Here is a 16,269-nt window from a genome sequence, read left to right as displayed (position 1 = left end):
TTTTTTTGTTTTTTCTCCTTTATGTCATGAAATTAATTACAAAAAAGCCAGAGAGAGCAGGTGAGAAACCGGATCCATCTACAGTTCTTTGTGTTTTTTATATATACACACAAGAGATACATCATTCACTGAATTGAAACACAGTACAAAAAAAACACCTCAAAGAAGCCATATAAGACCACATTGTCCATATCACTTGAAGTCCTAATGAAAGGAGGGGGAGACGGGGGAGGGAAGGGGAGGTTGTGTGTGTGTGTGTTGGGGAGGGGGGGGGGGGGGAAAAAGAGAGGGGGTAAATCAAAAATCGCACTAGGTGTCGGAGCTCCTTCATTGGGAATGGGGACGGGAAGGGGAGGGGCGGGAAAGAGAACGGGGCGAAAACAAACAAGCATCTCGTAATCTGAACGCAGAAAGGAGGAAGAGATTACAAACTCTATCTTACATACAACAGTAAAGATGGGCATCACAGACACAACGCAGAGCTTTTTTCTTTGAAACTTCGCTATTTAACTTCGCACGGATGTCCTGTTTTTTTTGTTAAGTGTGGCCCCTCCCCCTCCGAGACCACGGCGTCTGGTGGTGGGGTGGGGTTTTTTCTTTTCTTTCTTCACGGTTCTTTAAAGCGAGATATGTGTTGCGGAGCAGGCGCGAGGAGCTGGGCTGGGGGCGTTCCCCCCCCCCCCGGCTCCGCTCCGCTCAGTTGGGACCCCAGTAACCCGAGCTGTTGTAGGCGGATTTGTTCGCCTGGGCCTTCTGCTGAATGCTACTGGCTTGAGTGCGCTGTCCTGTTCCACTCTTTAAAAACACACCAAAAAAAAACTTGTTAGTTTTTTCATCCCCAAAACATTTGCAACAGCCTACCCCCCCACACCCCCGGCCATTTTCTGATGAGCACATGGACAGACAGCCGACACGGTAGCCGAGGAAGCGCCGCACTGTCGGAGGGGCGGTACTGAGGGAGCGCCGCACTGTCGGAGGGACCGTACTGAGGGAGAGCCGCACTGTCGGAGGGGCGGAACCGAGTGCGGCGCTCCCTCAGTACTGCCCCTCCGACAGTGTGGCACTCCCTCAGTACTGCCCCTCCGACAGCGCGGCGCTCCCTCAGTACCACCCCTCCGACAGTGCGGCGCTCCCTCAGTACCGCCCCTCCGACAGTGCGGTGCTCCCTCAGTACCGCCCCTCTGACAGTGCGGCGCTCCCTCAGTATCCACTACCTTCTGATGACTCGGGTGTGAGTGCTACCCACTGACGAGATCGCTTAAGCGAGTTAAGAACAGGGCCATTGTCCCAACGAGCACCCCCACCTCCCTCTCTCTGGAAACCCATCCAATTGTCTCCTGACGCCTGCTAGCTTATTCCATGACTCTTTAACCCCTCGATTACATCTGTTGCACCATCTTCCCAGCTTACTCTCTACTTCAGCCTGTCCTCACAGTTAACAGCTCTCCCAGTTCAATCTCACTAACCCTCCTTTCATAGACGTGAAAACTTCACGAGCCTCCTTCCCTCTTAGCTTCAACTCATCAGCGAAGAGTACGGAAAGAGCACTCCCCTACACAGGAACAGGCCGCTCAGCCCCTCCAGTCTGTCCCGCCCTTCAATTCGATCGCGGCTGATCTGTAGCGTAACTCCATCTACCCGCCTTGGTGCCGTATCCCTTAATCCCCATACCCAACAAAGATCTATCCATCTCAGTTCTGACATTTTCAATGGACCCCCCAGACTGAACAGCTTTTATGTGGGGGGGGAGTGATCCAGATTTCCACCAGCCTTTGTGTGAAGAAGTGCTTCCCGACATCACCCCTGAACGGCCTGGCTCTAATTTTAAGGTTGTTCTGGACTCACCCCCCACCAGAGGAAATAGTTTCTCTCTCTCTAAGATAATTGAAGGAGTTGATTGGGTAAAGACCTCAATTAGATCACCCCTTAATCTACTAAACTCGAGGGAATACGAGCCCAGTCTGTGCAACCTGTCCTTGTAAGTTAACCCTTTTAGCCCCACCGGGTATCGTTCTGGTGAATTTACACTACTTCCCCTCCGAGGACAAGATATCCTTCCTGAGGCGAGAGGCCCAGAACTTGACGCGGTGGTCCGCGTCCAGAGCTCTGTACAGCTGTAACAGAACTTCGCCGTGTTGTCTTCCCGCCCCCACCCCACCCACCTACACCTCGAGATAAAAGGCCAACATTTCGGCCGGCCCTTTTTTAAGCCCGTGGTTTCTTTTGCTTTTTTTTTGTGTAGTACCTGGCCATCCTGTTGGAGGTGCAGGATCTGCGAGTGCATCTGCTGCTGGTGAGGGGTCAGGATGTGCATGAAGGGAGGAGGGTAGCCAGCAGCGGTGGCGGGATTCACGGGGCCCCCACTTCCCAGAGCGGAGGGCAGGTTAAACGAAGCTGCTGGAGTTCCAGTGTGAAAGCCCTGCTTCTCGAAAGACTGGAGCAGGGAGGGGAAAAAAAAAGCAAACGGGAGGTCAGAAAGCACAGTTCAGAAAGCAAATGAAGCCTCTTTCCCCCCCCGCCCCACATCACCTCCTTTGCCCACCGACCTTGCGGCACATTCCCGTCTCTCATACGGCTTTCTACGGTGGAGACCTGCAATTTCGTGCGGCTAACCTACCAGGTACAGAATGGAGACTTTTCTCCATTGCAGACGTACAGGAAACTCTTTTTTTTTTTTTTATCCGGCACCATCGTGGTGCCGGTTGATCAACAAGTCCGGACCTAACAAAACTTTGGTTTATCCGGAGGTTGAATGTCCGGAAACCTCGATCCACCGGCAGAAATCAGGAGCCGTTTTGTTAGGTTTTTTTTTCTTCTCGTGGCTTTTTTCCCCCCCCAACAGTCAGGCTCTGCAAAGTCTCTCTGAAGCTGTTGCTAAGCTACAGAGACGCTTCCAAGGTACGGGCCGACTGTTTAGAAGCTGTTGCTAAGCAACAGTGTTTGTTGCCAGATACGGAGATGAAAACCTCCGTATGCTTCAACATTAGCGCTGGTTTGTCCGGCAGTTTTGATAGATCGGCAACAGCTCGGTCCCGTCGGTGCTGGATATCGCGAAGTTTCCTGTATATTGGTGGCAAAAACAGGAAGGCAGATTATTATTTGAATGACAATAGATTGGGAGAAGGGGAAGTGTAAAGAGACCTGGGTGTTCTTGTGCACCAGTCGCTGAAGGTAAGCATGCAGGTGCAGCAGGCAGTTAGGTTAAGAAGGCAAATGGTATGTTGGCCTTCATAGCAAGAGGGTTCGAGTACAGGAACAAGGATGTCTTGCTGCAGTTGTACAGGGCCTTGGTGAGACCACATCTTGAGTATTGTGTGCAGTTTTGGTCGCCTTATCTGAGGAAGGATGTTCTTGCCATGGAAGGAGTGCAGTGAAGATTCACCAGGCTGATACCTGGGATGGCAGGAATGACGTAGGAGGAGAGATTGGGTCGATTGGGCTTATACTCGCTGGAGTTTAGAAGATTGCGAGGGGATCTCATCGAAACCTATAAAATTCTGTCAGGCCTGGACAGACTAGATGCAGGAAGGATGTTCCCAATGGCCGGGGAGTCCAGAACCAGGGGTCACAGTCTAAGGATAAGGGGTAAGCCATTTAGGACTGAGATGAGGAGGAATTTCTTCACCCAGAGAGTGGTGAACCTGTGGAATTCTCTGCCACAGAGGGCGGTGGAGGCCAGTTCATTAAATATATTCAAGAAGGAGTTGGATATATTTTTTAAGGCTAAAGGGATCAAGGGATATAGGGAGAAAGCAGGGACAGGGTACTGAATTTGGATGATCAGCCATGATCTCATTGAATGGCGGAGCAGGCTCGAGGGGCTGAATGGCCTACTCCTGCTCCTATCGTCTATGTTTCTATACTTACCAAGGTACGAGCGCCCCATACACGGCCTTAGGTGCCGGAGCCCCGGTTACACGGCACTTGTGCAGGAGTCCCGGTTACACGGCACTTGTGCAGGAGCCCCGGTTAAATCGGCCACAGATCCAGGAGTCCCGGTTGCACAGCACTTGTGCAGGAGTCCCGGTTAATCGGCCACAGATCCAGGAGTCCCGGTTGCACAGCACTTGTGCAGGAGTCCCGGTTAAATCGGCCACAGATCCAGGAGTCCCGGTTGCACAGCACTTGTGCAGGAGTCCCGGTTAATCGGCCACAGATCCAGGAGTCCCGGTTGCACGGCATTTGTGCAGGAGTCCCGGTTACACGGCCACAGATCCAGGAGTCCCGGTTGCACGGCACTTGTGCAGGAGTCCCGGTTACACGGCCACAGATCCAGGAGTCCCGGTTGCACGGCCACAGGTCCAGGAACCTGTTACACGGCCATATAGTAAAACTTACCTAAACCTACTCCTGAATTTTGTCGGTTAAGAGAGATTTCCAGATATTTAGGTGCCGGTTAAGAGAGAGTTTCCTGTACCTTTATATCTGGCCTTCCGTCCCCTCAGAAATGGCCCAAAGTGCTCAACAATGAATTACAGGAAACTGTGAGATATCCGGCACCGACGTGTAGCCGATCTATCAAAACTGCCGGACATACAAAGTTAATGTTGAAGCATATGGAGGTTTTCATCTCCGTATCTGACAACAAACACTGTTGCTTAGCAACAGCTTCTAAAGAGTCGGCTGCAGCTGCAAGCGTCTCTAGCTGAAGCTGTTGCTATAGCTACAGACCTTGCAGTGCCTGACTGGGGAATAAAAAAGAACGAGAACTAAAAAACTTATAGAAAACGGCTCCTGATTTTTGCCGTTAGATCGAGTATTTCGGACATACAACCTCCGGATAAACCAAAGTTTCCTGTACTTTGAACGGAAGTGGCTCATGCGGGCAAGTGCAGCGGCAATTAGGCGCTCCCAACAGAGCCCTAAAGAGAGCAGCAGCATGTTGGCTGAGCGAGGAGTGTTGGCCAGGACATGAGAGAATTGACAGCTTCAGGAGGGACCTGGGGGTCCTTGTGCATGAAACACAAAAAGTTAGCATGCAGGTGCAGCAAGTAATCAAAAAAGGCAAATGGAATGTTGACCTTTATTGCAAGGGGGATGGAGTATAAAAGCAGGGAAGTCCTGCTACAACTGTACAGGGTGTTGGCGAGACCACACCTGGAGTACTGCGTACAGTTTTGGTCTCCTTATTTAAGGAAGGATATACTTGCATTGAAGGCAGTTCATAGAAGGTTCACTCGGTTGATTCCTGAGATGAGGGGGTTGTCTTATGAGGTAAAGGTTGAGCAGGTTGGGCCGATATTGGAGTTTAGAAGAATGAGAGGTGATCTTATTGAAACACATGAGATACTGAGGGGGCTCGACAGGGTAGATGCAGAGAGGATGTTTCCCCTCGTGGGGAAATCTAGAACTCGGGGGCACAGTTTCAGAATAAGGGGTCGCCCTTTTAGGACTGAGATGAGGAAGAACTTCTTCTCCGAGGGTCGTAAATCTATGGAATTCTCTGCCCGAGAGCCGTGGAGGCTGGGTCATTAAATACATTTCAGGTGGAGATGGACAGATTTTTGCAAGATAAGGGAGTGAAGGTTTATGGGGAGCGGGCGGGGAAGTGGCTTTGAGCCCAAGATCAGCCACGATCTTATTGAATGGTGGAGCAGGCTCGAGGGGCCAAGTGGCCTATTTCTTATGTTTACAACTCAACAGTTACAGTTGGCCAAGACGCCGGGACGACTCCCAGGCTCTCCCCCTCCACAGCATCATGGGGCCCGTCACGGCCACATGAGCAGGCGGCAGGGCTTGACTGAACATCTAGCCCGAAAGACGACATCTCCAGCAAGGCAGCACTCCCTCAGTCCCACACTGGATCACGGGCTCAAGTCCACGGTCGGACTTCAACCCACAAGATGAACGACCAGTTAAGTGGGGGGGTTTTATTGATTTTTTTAAAATGCGGTTCTGACGAAAGGTCATCGGCCCGAAACGTTGACTCTTGTTTCTCGCTCCGCAGATGCCGCCTGGCCCGCTGAGTGTTTCCAGCAATTTACTGCTTTTTATTTCAGATTTCCAGCACCTGCTTTGGTTTGTTGGCTGTGTTGGAAATCAGAAGGAAGATTGTGTCTTCAAGATACATAGAAACATAGAAGATAGGAGCAGGAGTCGGCCATTCGGCCCCTCGAGCCTGCTCCGCCATTCAATGAGATCATGGCTGATCATCCAAATTCAGTACCCTGTCCCTGCTTTCTCCCCATATCCCTTGATCCCTTTAGCCTTAAAAAATATATCCAACTCCTTCTTGAATATATTTAATGAACTGGCCTCCACCGCCCTCTGTGGCAGAGAATTCCACAGGTTCACCACTCTCTGGGTGAAGAAATTCCTCCTCTTCTCGGTCCTAAATGGCTTACCCCTTATCCTTAGACTGTGACCCCTGGTTCTGGACCCCTCTGCCATCGGGAACATCCTTCCTGCATCTAGTCCGTCTAGTCCTGTTAGAATTTTATAAGTTTCAATTAGATCCCCTCTCATTCTTCTAAACTCCAGCGAGTATAAGCCCAATCGACCCAATCTCTCCTCATACGTCATTCCTGCCATCCCAGGTATCAGTCTGGTGAATCTTCGCTACACTCCTTCCATGGCAAGAACGTCCTTCCTCAAGTAAGGCGACCAAAACTGCACACAATACTCAAGGTGTGGTCTCACCAAGGCCCTGTACAACTGCAGCAAGACATCCTTGCTCCTGTACTCAAACCCTCTCGCTACGAAGGCCAACATACCATTTGCCTTCTTAACCACCTGCATGCTTACCTTCAGCGACTGGTGCACAAGGACACCCAGGTCTCGTTGCACTTCCCCTTCTCCCAATCTATTGCCATTTAGATAATAATCTGCCTTCCTGTTTTTGCCACCAAAGTGGATAACCTCGCATTTATCCACACTATAGTGCATCTGCCATGCTTCTGCCCAATCACCCAACCTGTCCAAATCATACTGGAGTTTCTCTGCATCCTCCTCACAGCACACACGCCCACCCAGCTTTGTGTCATCTGCAAACTTGGAGATATTGGCCCAGAAATTCGGGTCTCCACGGGTGAGTACGCACGGGGTACTCACCTGTAAGCCCAATGGAAGTGCCGGTTTCCTGCATGCACTGCGCATGCGCGGGAATCCGGCACTTCCGTTCCCCTGAAAGAAGGGGTTCAGAGTTCGAACGCCTGCGCAGGAGAGGCTGCGCGTGCGCATCGAACTTAGGTTTTTTTTGCAGGTTTTCCCGGGAAGGTAAGTCTCCAGAAGTTAGACATATAAAAAGCAGTCGCAAGGCCTGTGGTAAGTGGTGAATTAATTAAAATTAAAACATTTTTTCCACAGGTTTATTATTTTTAAATACTTTAAAGGTAAGTTTATTTTTAGCCCCGTTAGAAAATAAAATTATTTTCAAAAATTTTAATTGTTTAAAATAGTTATTTCATGTCATTTATAGTTTATTTAAAAAATGTTTTTTAAAAATTTATTTGAAGATTTAGTGATGTTTTGGGGCTTACAGTATTTATAGGTTTGACAGCTCTTCCTGTCAAACTTATGAATGGAGCATTCCCTGCTCCGATTGGCTCTCCATGGCCCACGTGATCCAGGGGACGCTTCGAACTAACTGCGCCCCTGGGATACACAAGCACTGCGCGCCGGCAGCTGGAGGAGGCCCAGGATCGGAATCCCACGCGGGCCCACAGCACAACGGCCGGCGCGCTAGGTAAGTGCAGGTCGGGGGGCTTACACCCGCGGGAAGCCCCCCCGACCCGAATTTCTGGGCCATTACATCTAGTTCCCTTGTCTAGATCATTAATATATATTGTGAATAACTGGGGTCCTAGCACCGATCCATGCGGTACCCCATTCGTCACTGCCTTCCACTCTGAAAAAGGCCCGCTTATTCCAACTCTTTGCTTCCTGTCTGCCAACCAGTTCTCTATCCAAGTCAGTACCTTACCCCCAATCCCATGAGCTTTAACTTTGCACGCTAGTTTCTTATTCCACCTCCATGCTACCAATTACCTCGTCTTTCGATGTTCCCGAAGGTTCTCCTTGCCTAAAAGGAAGGGGATGCGGGCCAGGAGCCTGCCAATGCTAATTGGATCTACAGAGAACCCCTACACAATCAGATTCACCAGGCTGATACCTGGGATGGCAGGAATGACGTATGAGGAGAGATTGCGTCGATTGGGCTTATACTCACTGGAGTTTCGAAGAATGAGAGGGGATCTCATTGAAACCTATAAAATTCTGTCAGGCCTGGACAGACGAGATGCAGGAAGGATGTTCCCGATGGCCGGGGAGTCCAGAACCAGGGGTCATAGTCTAAGGATAAGGGGTAAGCCATTTAGGACTGAGATGAGGAGGAATTTCTTCACCCAGAGAGTGGTGAACCTGTGGAATTCTCTGCCACAGAGGGCAATGGAGGCCAGTTCATTAAATATATTCAAGAAGGAGTTGGATATATTTCTTAAGGCTAAAGGGATCAAGGGATATGGGGAGAAAGCAGGGACAGGGTACTGAATTTGGATCTCATTGAATGGCGGGGCAGGCTCGAGGGGCCGAATGGCCTACTCCTGCTCCTATCTTCTATGTTTCTATAGTTTCATGGTCACCATTACTAAGAAATTTAAATGTATATTAATTATTTTGAATGTCACATCTCCAGATCATTAGTCCAGGCCTCTGGATTGCGAGCCCAGTAACATAAGCACTGTGCTAGAAGATGAGAGGCTAGGCATCACCTGAACATTGACACACTTACCTGCTGGGTCTTACTGTACACAGATCCTGAGATGTCTGGGACACCCGTGTTGCTCGAGGTCACGGACACACCAGCTAAAATGCCAAAACACATTAAAAAGAAAAAGTGCGATAAACAACTCACTCTGGAGCAGTAGGACTTGAGAACGAGACTGGAGAAGGCGCAAACAAGATTTATCAGACGGAGCAGTTAGAACTACCACGGAAGACTGAACAGGCCTTCTAGAAAAGAGAAGGCTGAGGGGTGACCTGATCGAGGTCTTTAAGATTATGAAAGGGTTCGATAGGGTCGACGTAGAGAAGATGTTTCCACTTGTGGGGGAGACCAGAACTAGGGGCCGTCAATATAAGAGAGTCACTAATAAATCCAATCGGGAATTCAGGAGAAACTTCTTTACCCAGAGAGTGGTGAGAATGTGGAACTCGCTCCCACAGGGAGTGGTCGAGGCGAATAGTATCGATACATTTAAGGGGAAGCTGGATAAACACATGAGGGAGAAAGGAATAGAAGGATATGGTGATGGGGTGAGATGAAGAGGGTGAGGGGAGGCTTGTGTGGAAAAACACAGGCATGGACTAGTTGAGCAGAATGGATTACAAATCTGTTCCCTGCAGCCCTAATAACAGCTCAACACTATTAGCCATTTAATCCTCTACCTGTTATTGTAGAGATTGGAATTGTGGCACTGTCATGGAGGAAAGCTACACTGCTATCGTCAAGACACAAACCCAACACTAGACACCAAGGGGACCAGACACAAACACAACCCTAGACACCGGGGGGACCAGACACAAACCCAACACTAGACACCAAGGGACCAGACACAAACCCAACACTAGACACTGAGGACCAGACACAAACCCAACACTAGACACCAGGGACCAGACACAAACCCAACACTAGACACCGAGACCCCAGACACAAACCTAACACTAGACACCGAGGGGACCAGACACAAACCCAACACTAGACACCGAGGACCAGACACAAACCCAACACTAGACACCAGGGACCAGACACAAACCCAACGCTAGACACCGAGGACCAGACACAAACCCAACACTAGACACCGAGACCCCAGACACAAACCCAATCGCTAGACACCGGGGGGACCAGACACAAACCCAACGCTAGACACCAAGGACCAGACACAAACCCAACCCTAGACACCGGGGGTACCAGACACAAACCCAACACTAGACACCGAGGACCAGACACAAACCCAACGCTAGACACCGGGGGGACCAGACACAAACCCAACACTAGACACCGGGGACAAGACACAAACCCAACACTAGACACCGAGGGACCAGACACAAACCCAACGCTAGACACCGGGGGGACCAGACACAAACCCAACGCTAGACACCAAGGACCAGACACAAACCCAACCCTAGACACCGGGGGTACCAGACACAAACCCAACACTAGACACCGAGACCCCAGACACAAACCCAACGCTAGACACCGAGACCCCAGACACAAACCTAACGCTAGACACCGGGGGGACCAGACACAAACCCAACCCTAGACACCGGGGGAACCAGACACAAACCCAACACTAGACACCGAGGACCAGACACAAACCCAACACTAGACACCGGGGGGACCAGACACAAACCCAACGCTAGACACCGGGGGGACCAGACACAAACCCAACGCTAGACACCGGGGGGACCAGACACAAACCCAACACTAGACACCGGGGGGACCAGACACAAACCCAACACTAGACACCGAGGGGACCAGACACAAACCCAACACTAGACACCGGGGGGACCAGACACAAACCCAACACTAGACACCGGGGGGACCAGACACAAACCCAACACTAGACACCGGGGGGACCAGACACAAACCCAACACTAGACACCGGGGGGACCAGACACAAACCCAACGCTAGACACCGGGGGGACCAGACACAAACCCAACACTAGACACCGGGGGGACCAGACACAAACCCAACACGAGACACCGAGACCCCAGACACAAACCCAACGCTAGACACCGAGACCCCAGACACAAACCTAACGCTAGACACCGGGGGGACCAGACACAAACCCAACCCTAGACACCGGGGGAACCAGACACAAACCCAACACTAGACACCGTGACCCCAGACACAAACCCAACACTAGACACCGTGACCCCAGACACAAACCCAACACTAGACACCGTGACCCCAGACACAAACCCAACCCTAGACACCGTGACCCCAGACACAAACCCAACACTAGACACCGGGGGGACCAGACACAAACCCAACACTAGACACCGTGACCCCAGACACAAACCCAACACTAGACACCGTGACCCCAGACACAAACCCAACACTAGACACCGGGGGACCAGACACAAACCCAACACTAGACACCGGGGGAACCAGACACAAACCCAACACTAGACACCGAGGACCAGACACAAACCCAACACTAGACACCGGGGGGACCAGACACAAACCCAACACTAGACACCGTGACCCCAGACACAAACCCAACGCTAGACACCGGGGGACCAGACACAAACCCAACACTAGACACCGTGACCCCAGACACAAACCCAACGCTAGACACCGGGGGACCAGACACAAACCCAACACTAGACACCGTGACCCCAGACACAAACCCAACGCTAGACACCGGGGGACCAGACACAAACCCAACACTAGACACCGAGGGGACCAGACACAAACCCAACACTAGGCACCGAGGGGACCAGACACAAACCCAACCCTAGACACCGTGACCCCAGACACAAACCCAACGCTAGACACCGGGGGGACCAGACACAAACCCAACACTAGACACCGTGACCCCAGACACAAACCCAACGCTAGACACCGTGACCCCAGACACAAACCCAACACTAGACACCGTGACCCCAGACACAAACCCAACGCTAGACACCGGGGGACCAGACACAAACCCAACCCTAGACACCGTGACCCCAGACACAAACCCAACGCTAGACACCGAGGGACCAGACACAAACCCAACCCTAGACACCGTGACCCCAGACACAAACCCAACGCTAGACACCGGGGGGAACCAGACACAAACCCAACGCTAGACACCGGGGGACCAGACACAAACCCAACACTAGACACCGTGACCCCAGACACAAACCCAACCCTAGACACCGGGGGACCAGACACAGACCCAACACTAGACACCGGGGACCAGACACAAACCCAACGCTAGACACCGGGGGGACCAGACACAAACCCAACACTAGACACCGGGGACCAGACACAAACCCAACACTGGACACCGGGGGGGACCAGACACAAACCCAACGCTAGACACCGGGGGGACCAGACACAAACCCAACACTAGACACCGGGGACCAGACACAAACCCAACACTAGACACCGGGGGGGACCAGACACAAACCCAACGCTAGACACCGGGGGGACCAGACACAAACCCAACACTAGACACCGAGGGGACCAGACACAAACCCAACACTAGACACCGAGGGGACCAGACACAAACCCAACACTAGACACCGTGACCCCAGACACAAACCCAACACTAGACACCGGGGGGACCAGACACAAACCCAACACTAGACACCGAGGGGACCAGACACAAACCCAACACTAGACACCGGGGGGACCAGACACAAACCCAACACTAGACACCGTGACCCCAGACACAAACCCAACACTAGACACCGGGGGGACCAGACACAGACCCAACACTAGACACCGAGAGGACCAGACACAAACCCAACACTAGACACCGGGGGGACCAGACACAAACCCAACACTAGACACCGAGGGGACCAGACACAAACCCAACCCTAGACACCGGGGGGACCAGACACAAACCCAACACTAGACACCGTGACCCCAGACACAAACCCAACGCTAGACACCGGGGGACCAGACACAAACCCAACACTAGACACCGTGACCCCAGACACAAACCCAACGCTAGACACCGGGGGAACCAGACACAAACCCAACCCTAGACACCGTGACCCCAGACACAAACCCAACGCTAGACACCGGGGGAACCAGACACAAACCCAACACGAGACACCGGGGGGACCAGACACAAACCCAACGCTAGACACCGTGACCCCAGACACAAACCCAACGCTAGACACCGGGGGACCAGACACAAACCCAACCCTAGACACCGTGACCCCAGACACAAACCCAACCCTAGACACCGAGACCCCAGACACAAACCCAACCCTAGACACCGAGACCCCAGACACAAACCCAACCCTAGACACCGAGACCCCAGACACAAACCCAACCCTAGACACCGAGACCCCAGAAACAAACCCAACCCTAGACACCGTGACCCCAGACACAAACCCAACACTAGACACCGGGGGAACCAGACACAAACCCAACGCTAGACACCGGGGGAACCAGACACAAACCCAACGCTAGACACCGTGACCCCAGACACAAACCCAACACTAGACACCGAGGACCAGACACAAACCCAACGCTAGACACCGTGACCCCAGACACAAACCCAACGCTAGACACCGGGGGACCAGACACAAACCCAACGCTAGACACCGTGACCCCAGACACAAACCCAACGCTAGACACCGGGGGACCAGACACAAACCCAACACTAGACACCGGGGGACCAGACACAAACCCAACGCTAGACACCGGGGGACCAGACACAAACCCAACACTAGACACCGGGGGGACCAGACACAAACCCAACGCTAGACACCGGGGGACCAGACACAAACCCAACACTAGGCACCGAGGGACCAGACACAAACCCAACACTAGACACCGAGGACCAGACACAAACCCAACACTAGACACCGGGGGGACCAGACACAAACCCAACACTAGACACCGAGGACCAGACACAAACCCAACACTAGACACCGAGGGACCAGACACAAACCCAACACTAGACACCGAGGACCAGACACAAACCCAACACTAGACACCGGGGGGACCAGACACAAACCCAACGCTAGACAGAAGACCAGACACAAACCCAACACGAGACACCGAGGACCAGACACAAACCCAACACTAGACAGAGGACCAGACACAAACCCAACACGAGACACCGAGGACCAGACACAAACCCAACACTAGACAGAGGACCAGACACAAACCCAACGCTAGACACCAAGGACAAGACACAAACCCAACACTAGACACCGAGACCCCAGACACAAACCCAACACTAGACACCGAGACCCCAGACACAAACCCAACGCTAGACACCGAGACCCCAGACACAAACCCAACACTAGACACCGAGACCCCAGACACAAACCCAACGCTAGACACCGGGGGGACCAGACACAAACCCAACCCTAGACACCGGGGGGACCAGACACAAACCCAACACTAGACACCGAGGACCAGACACAAACCCAACACTAGACACCGAGGACCAGACACAAACCCAACACTAGACACCGGGGGGACCAGACACAAACCCAACACTAGACACCGAGGACCAGACACAAACCCAACACTAGACACCGAGGACCAGACACAAACCCAACACTAGACACCGGGGGGACCAGACACAAACCCAACACTAGACACCGGGGGGACCAGACACAAACCCAACCCTAGACACCGGGGGAACCAGACACAAACCCAACACTAGACACCGTGACCCCAGACACAAACCCAACACTAGACACCGAGACCTCAGACACAAACCCAACGCTAGACACCGGGGGGACCAGACACAAACCCAACCCTAGACACCGGGGGGACCAGACACAAACCCAACACTAGACACCGAGGACCAGACACAAACCCAACACTAGACACCGAGGACCAGACACAAACCCAACACTAGACACCGAGGACCAGACACAAACCCAACACTAGACACCGGGGGGACCAGACACAAACCCAACACTAGACACCGAGGACCAGACACAAACCCAACACTAGACACCGAGGACCAGACACAAACCCAACACTAGACACCGGGGGGACCAGACACAAACCCAACACTAGACACCGGGGGGACCAGACACAAACCCAACCCTAGACACCGGGGGAACCAGACACAAACCCAACACTAGACACCGTGACCCCAGACACAAACCCAACCCTAGACACCGGGGGACCAGACACAAACCCAACACTAGACACCGTGACCCCAGACACAAACCCAACGCTAGACACCGGGGGGACCAGACACAAACCCAACGCTAGACACCGAGGGACCAGACACAAACCCAACACTAGGCACCGAGGACCAGACACAAACTCAACACTAGACACCGGGGGGGACCAGACACAAACCCAACACTAGGCACCGAGGACCAGACACAAACCCAACACTAGACACCGGGGGGACCAGACACAAACCCAACACTAGACACCGAGGGGACCAGACACAAACCCAACACTAGGCACCGAGGACCAGACACAAACCCAACACTAGACACCGGGGGGACCAGACACAAACCCAACACTAGACACCGAGGACCAGACACAAACCCAACACTAGACACCGGGGGGACCAGACACAAACCCAACACTAGACACCGGGGGGACCAGACACAAACCCAACACTAGACACCGAGGACCAGACACAAACCCAACACTAGACACCGGGGGGACCAGACACAAACCCAACCCTAGACACCGTGACCCCAGACACAAACCCAACACTAGACACCGGGGGGGGGACCAGACACAAACCCAACACTAGACACCGGGGGGGACCAGACACAAACCCAACACTAGGCACCGAGACCCCAGACACAAACCCAACACTAGACACCGGGGGGACCAGACACAAACCCAACACTAGACACCGGGGGGACCAGACACAAACCCAACACTAGACACCGAGGACCAGACACAAACCCAACACTAGACACCGAGGACCAGACACAAACCCAACACTAGACACCGGGGGGACCAGACACAAACCCAACCCTAGACACCGTGACCCCAGACACAAACCCAACACTAGACACCGGGGGGACCAGACACAAACCCAACACTAGACACCGAGGGGACCAGACACAAACCCAACGCTAGACACCGGGGGGACCAGACACAAACCCAACGCTAGACACCGAGGACCAGACACAAACCCAACACTAGACACCGAGGACCAGACACAAACCCAACACTAGGCACCGAGGACCAGACACAAACCCAACACTAGACACCGGGGGGACCAGACACAAACCCAACACTAGACACCGAGGACCAGACACAAACCCAACACTGGACACCGGGGGGACCAGACACAAACCCAACACTAGACACCGGGGGGACCAGACACAAACCCAACACTAGACACCGGGGGGACCAGACACAAACCCAACACTAGACACCGGGGGGACCAGACACAAACCCAACACTAGACACCGAGGGACCAGACACAAACCCAACACTAGACACCGGGGGGACCAGACACAAACCCAACACTAGACACCGGGGGGACCAGACACAAACCCAACACTAGACACCGGGGGACCAGACACAAACCCAACACTAGACACCGGGGGGACCAGACACAAACCCAACACTGGACACCGGGGGGACCAGACACAAA

At 52.9% G+C, this 16,269-nt stretch overlaps 1 protein-coding gene across 1 annotated transcript in view; it reads right to left on the bottom strand.

The window, feature by feature from the left end:
* Positions 1–79: 79 nt before the first annotated feature.
* LOC147086544 (ubiquitin-associated protein 2-like) overlaps positions 80–16,269 on the bottom strand; it is a 149,423-nt gene continuing 133,233 nt past the window's right edge. Inside the window, 3 exon segments of the mRNA XM_085978268.1 lie at positions 80–795; positions 2,246–2,434; positions 8,729–8,802. Of these exon segments, the coding sequence (XP_085834394.1) occupies positions 697–795; positions 2,246–2,434; positions 8,729–8,802 (362 nt within the window). The 3' untranslated portion in view covers positions 80–696.

Source organism: Somniosus microcephalus, unplaced genomic scaffold (assembly GCF_052327205.1).
Source record: "Somniosus microcephalus isolate GS21.2 unplaced genomic scaffold, FLI_Smic_1.0 unresolved_chr7, whole genome shotgun sequence".
Taxonomy (NCBI): domain Eukaryota; kingdom Metazoa; phylum Chordata; class Chondrichthyes; order Squaliformes; family Somniosidae; genus Somniosus; species Somniosus microcephalus.
This window is presented reverse-complemented; position numbering and strand designations above follow the sequence as displayed.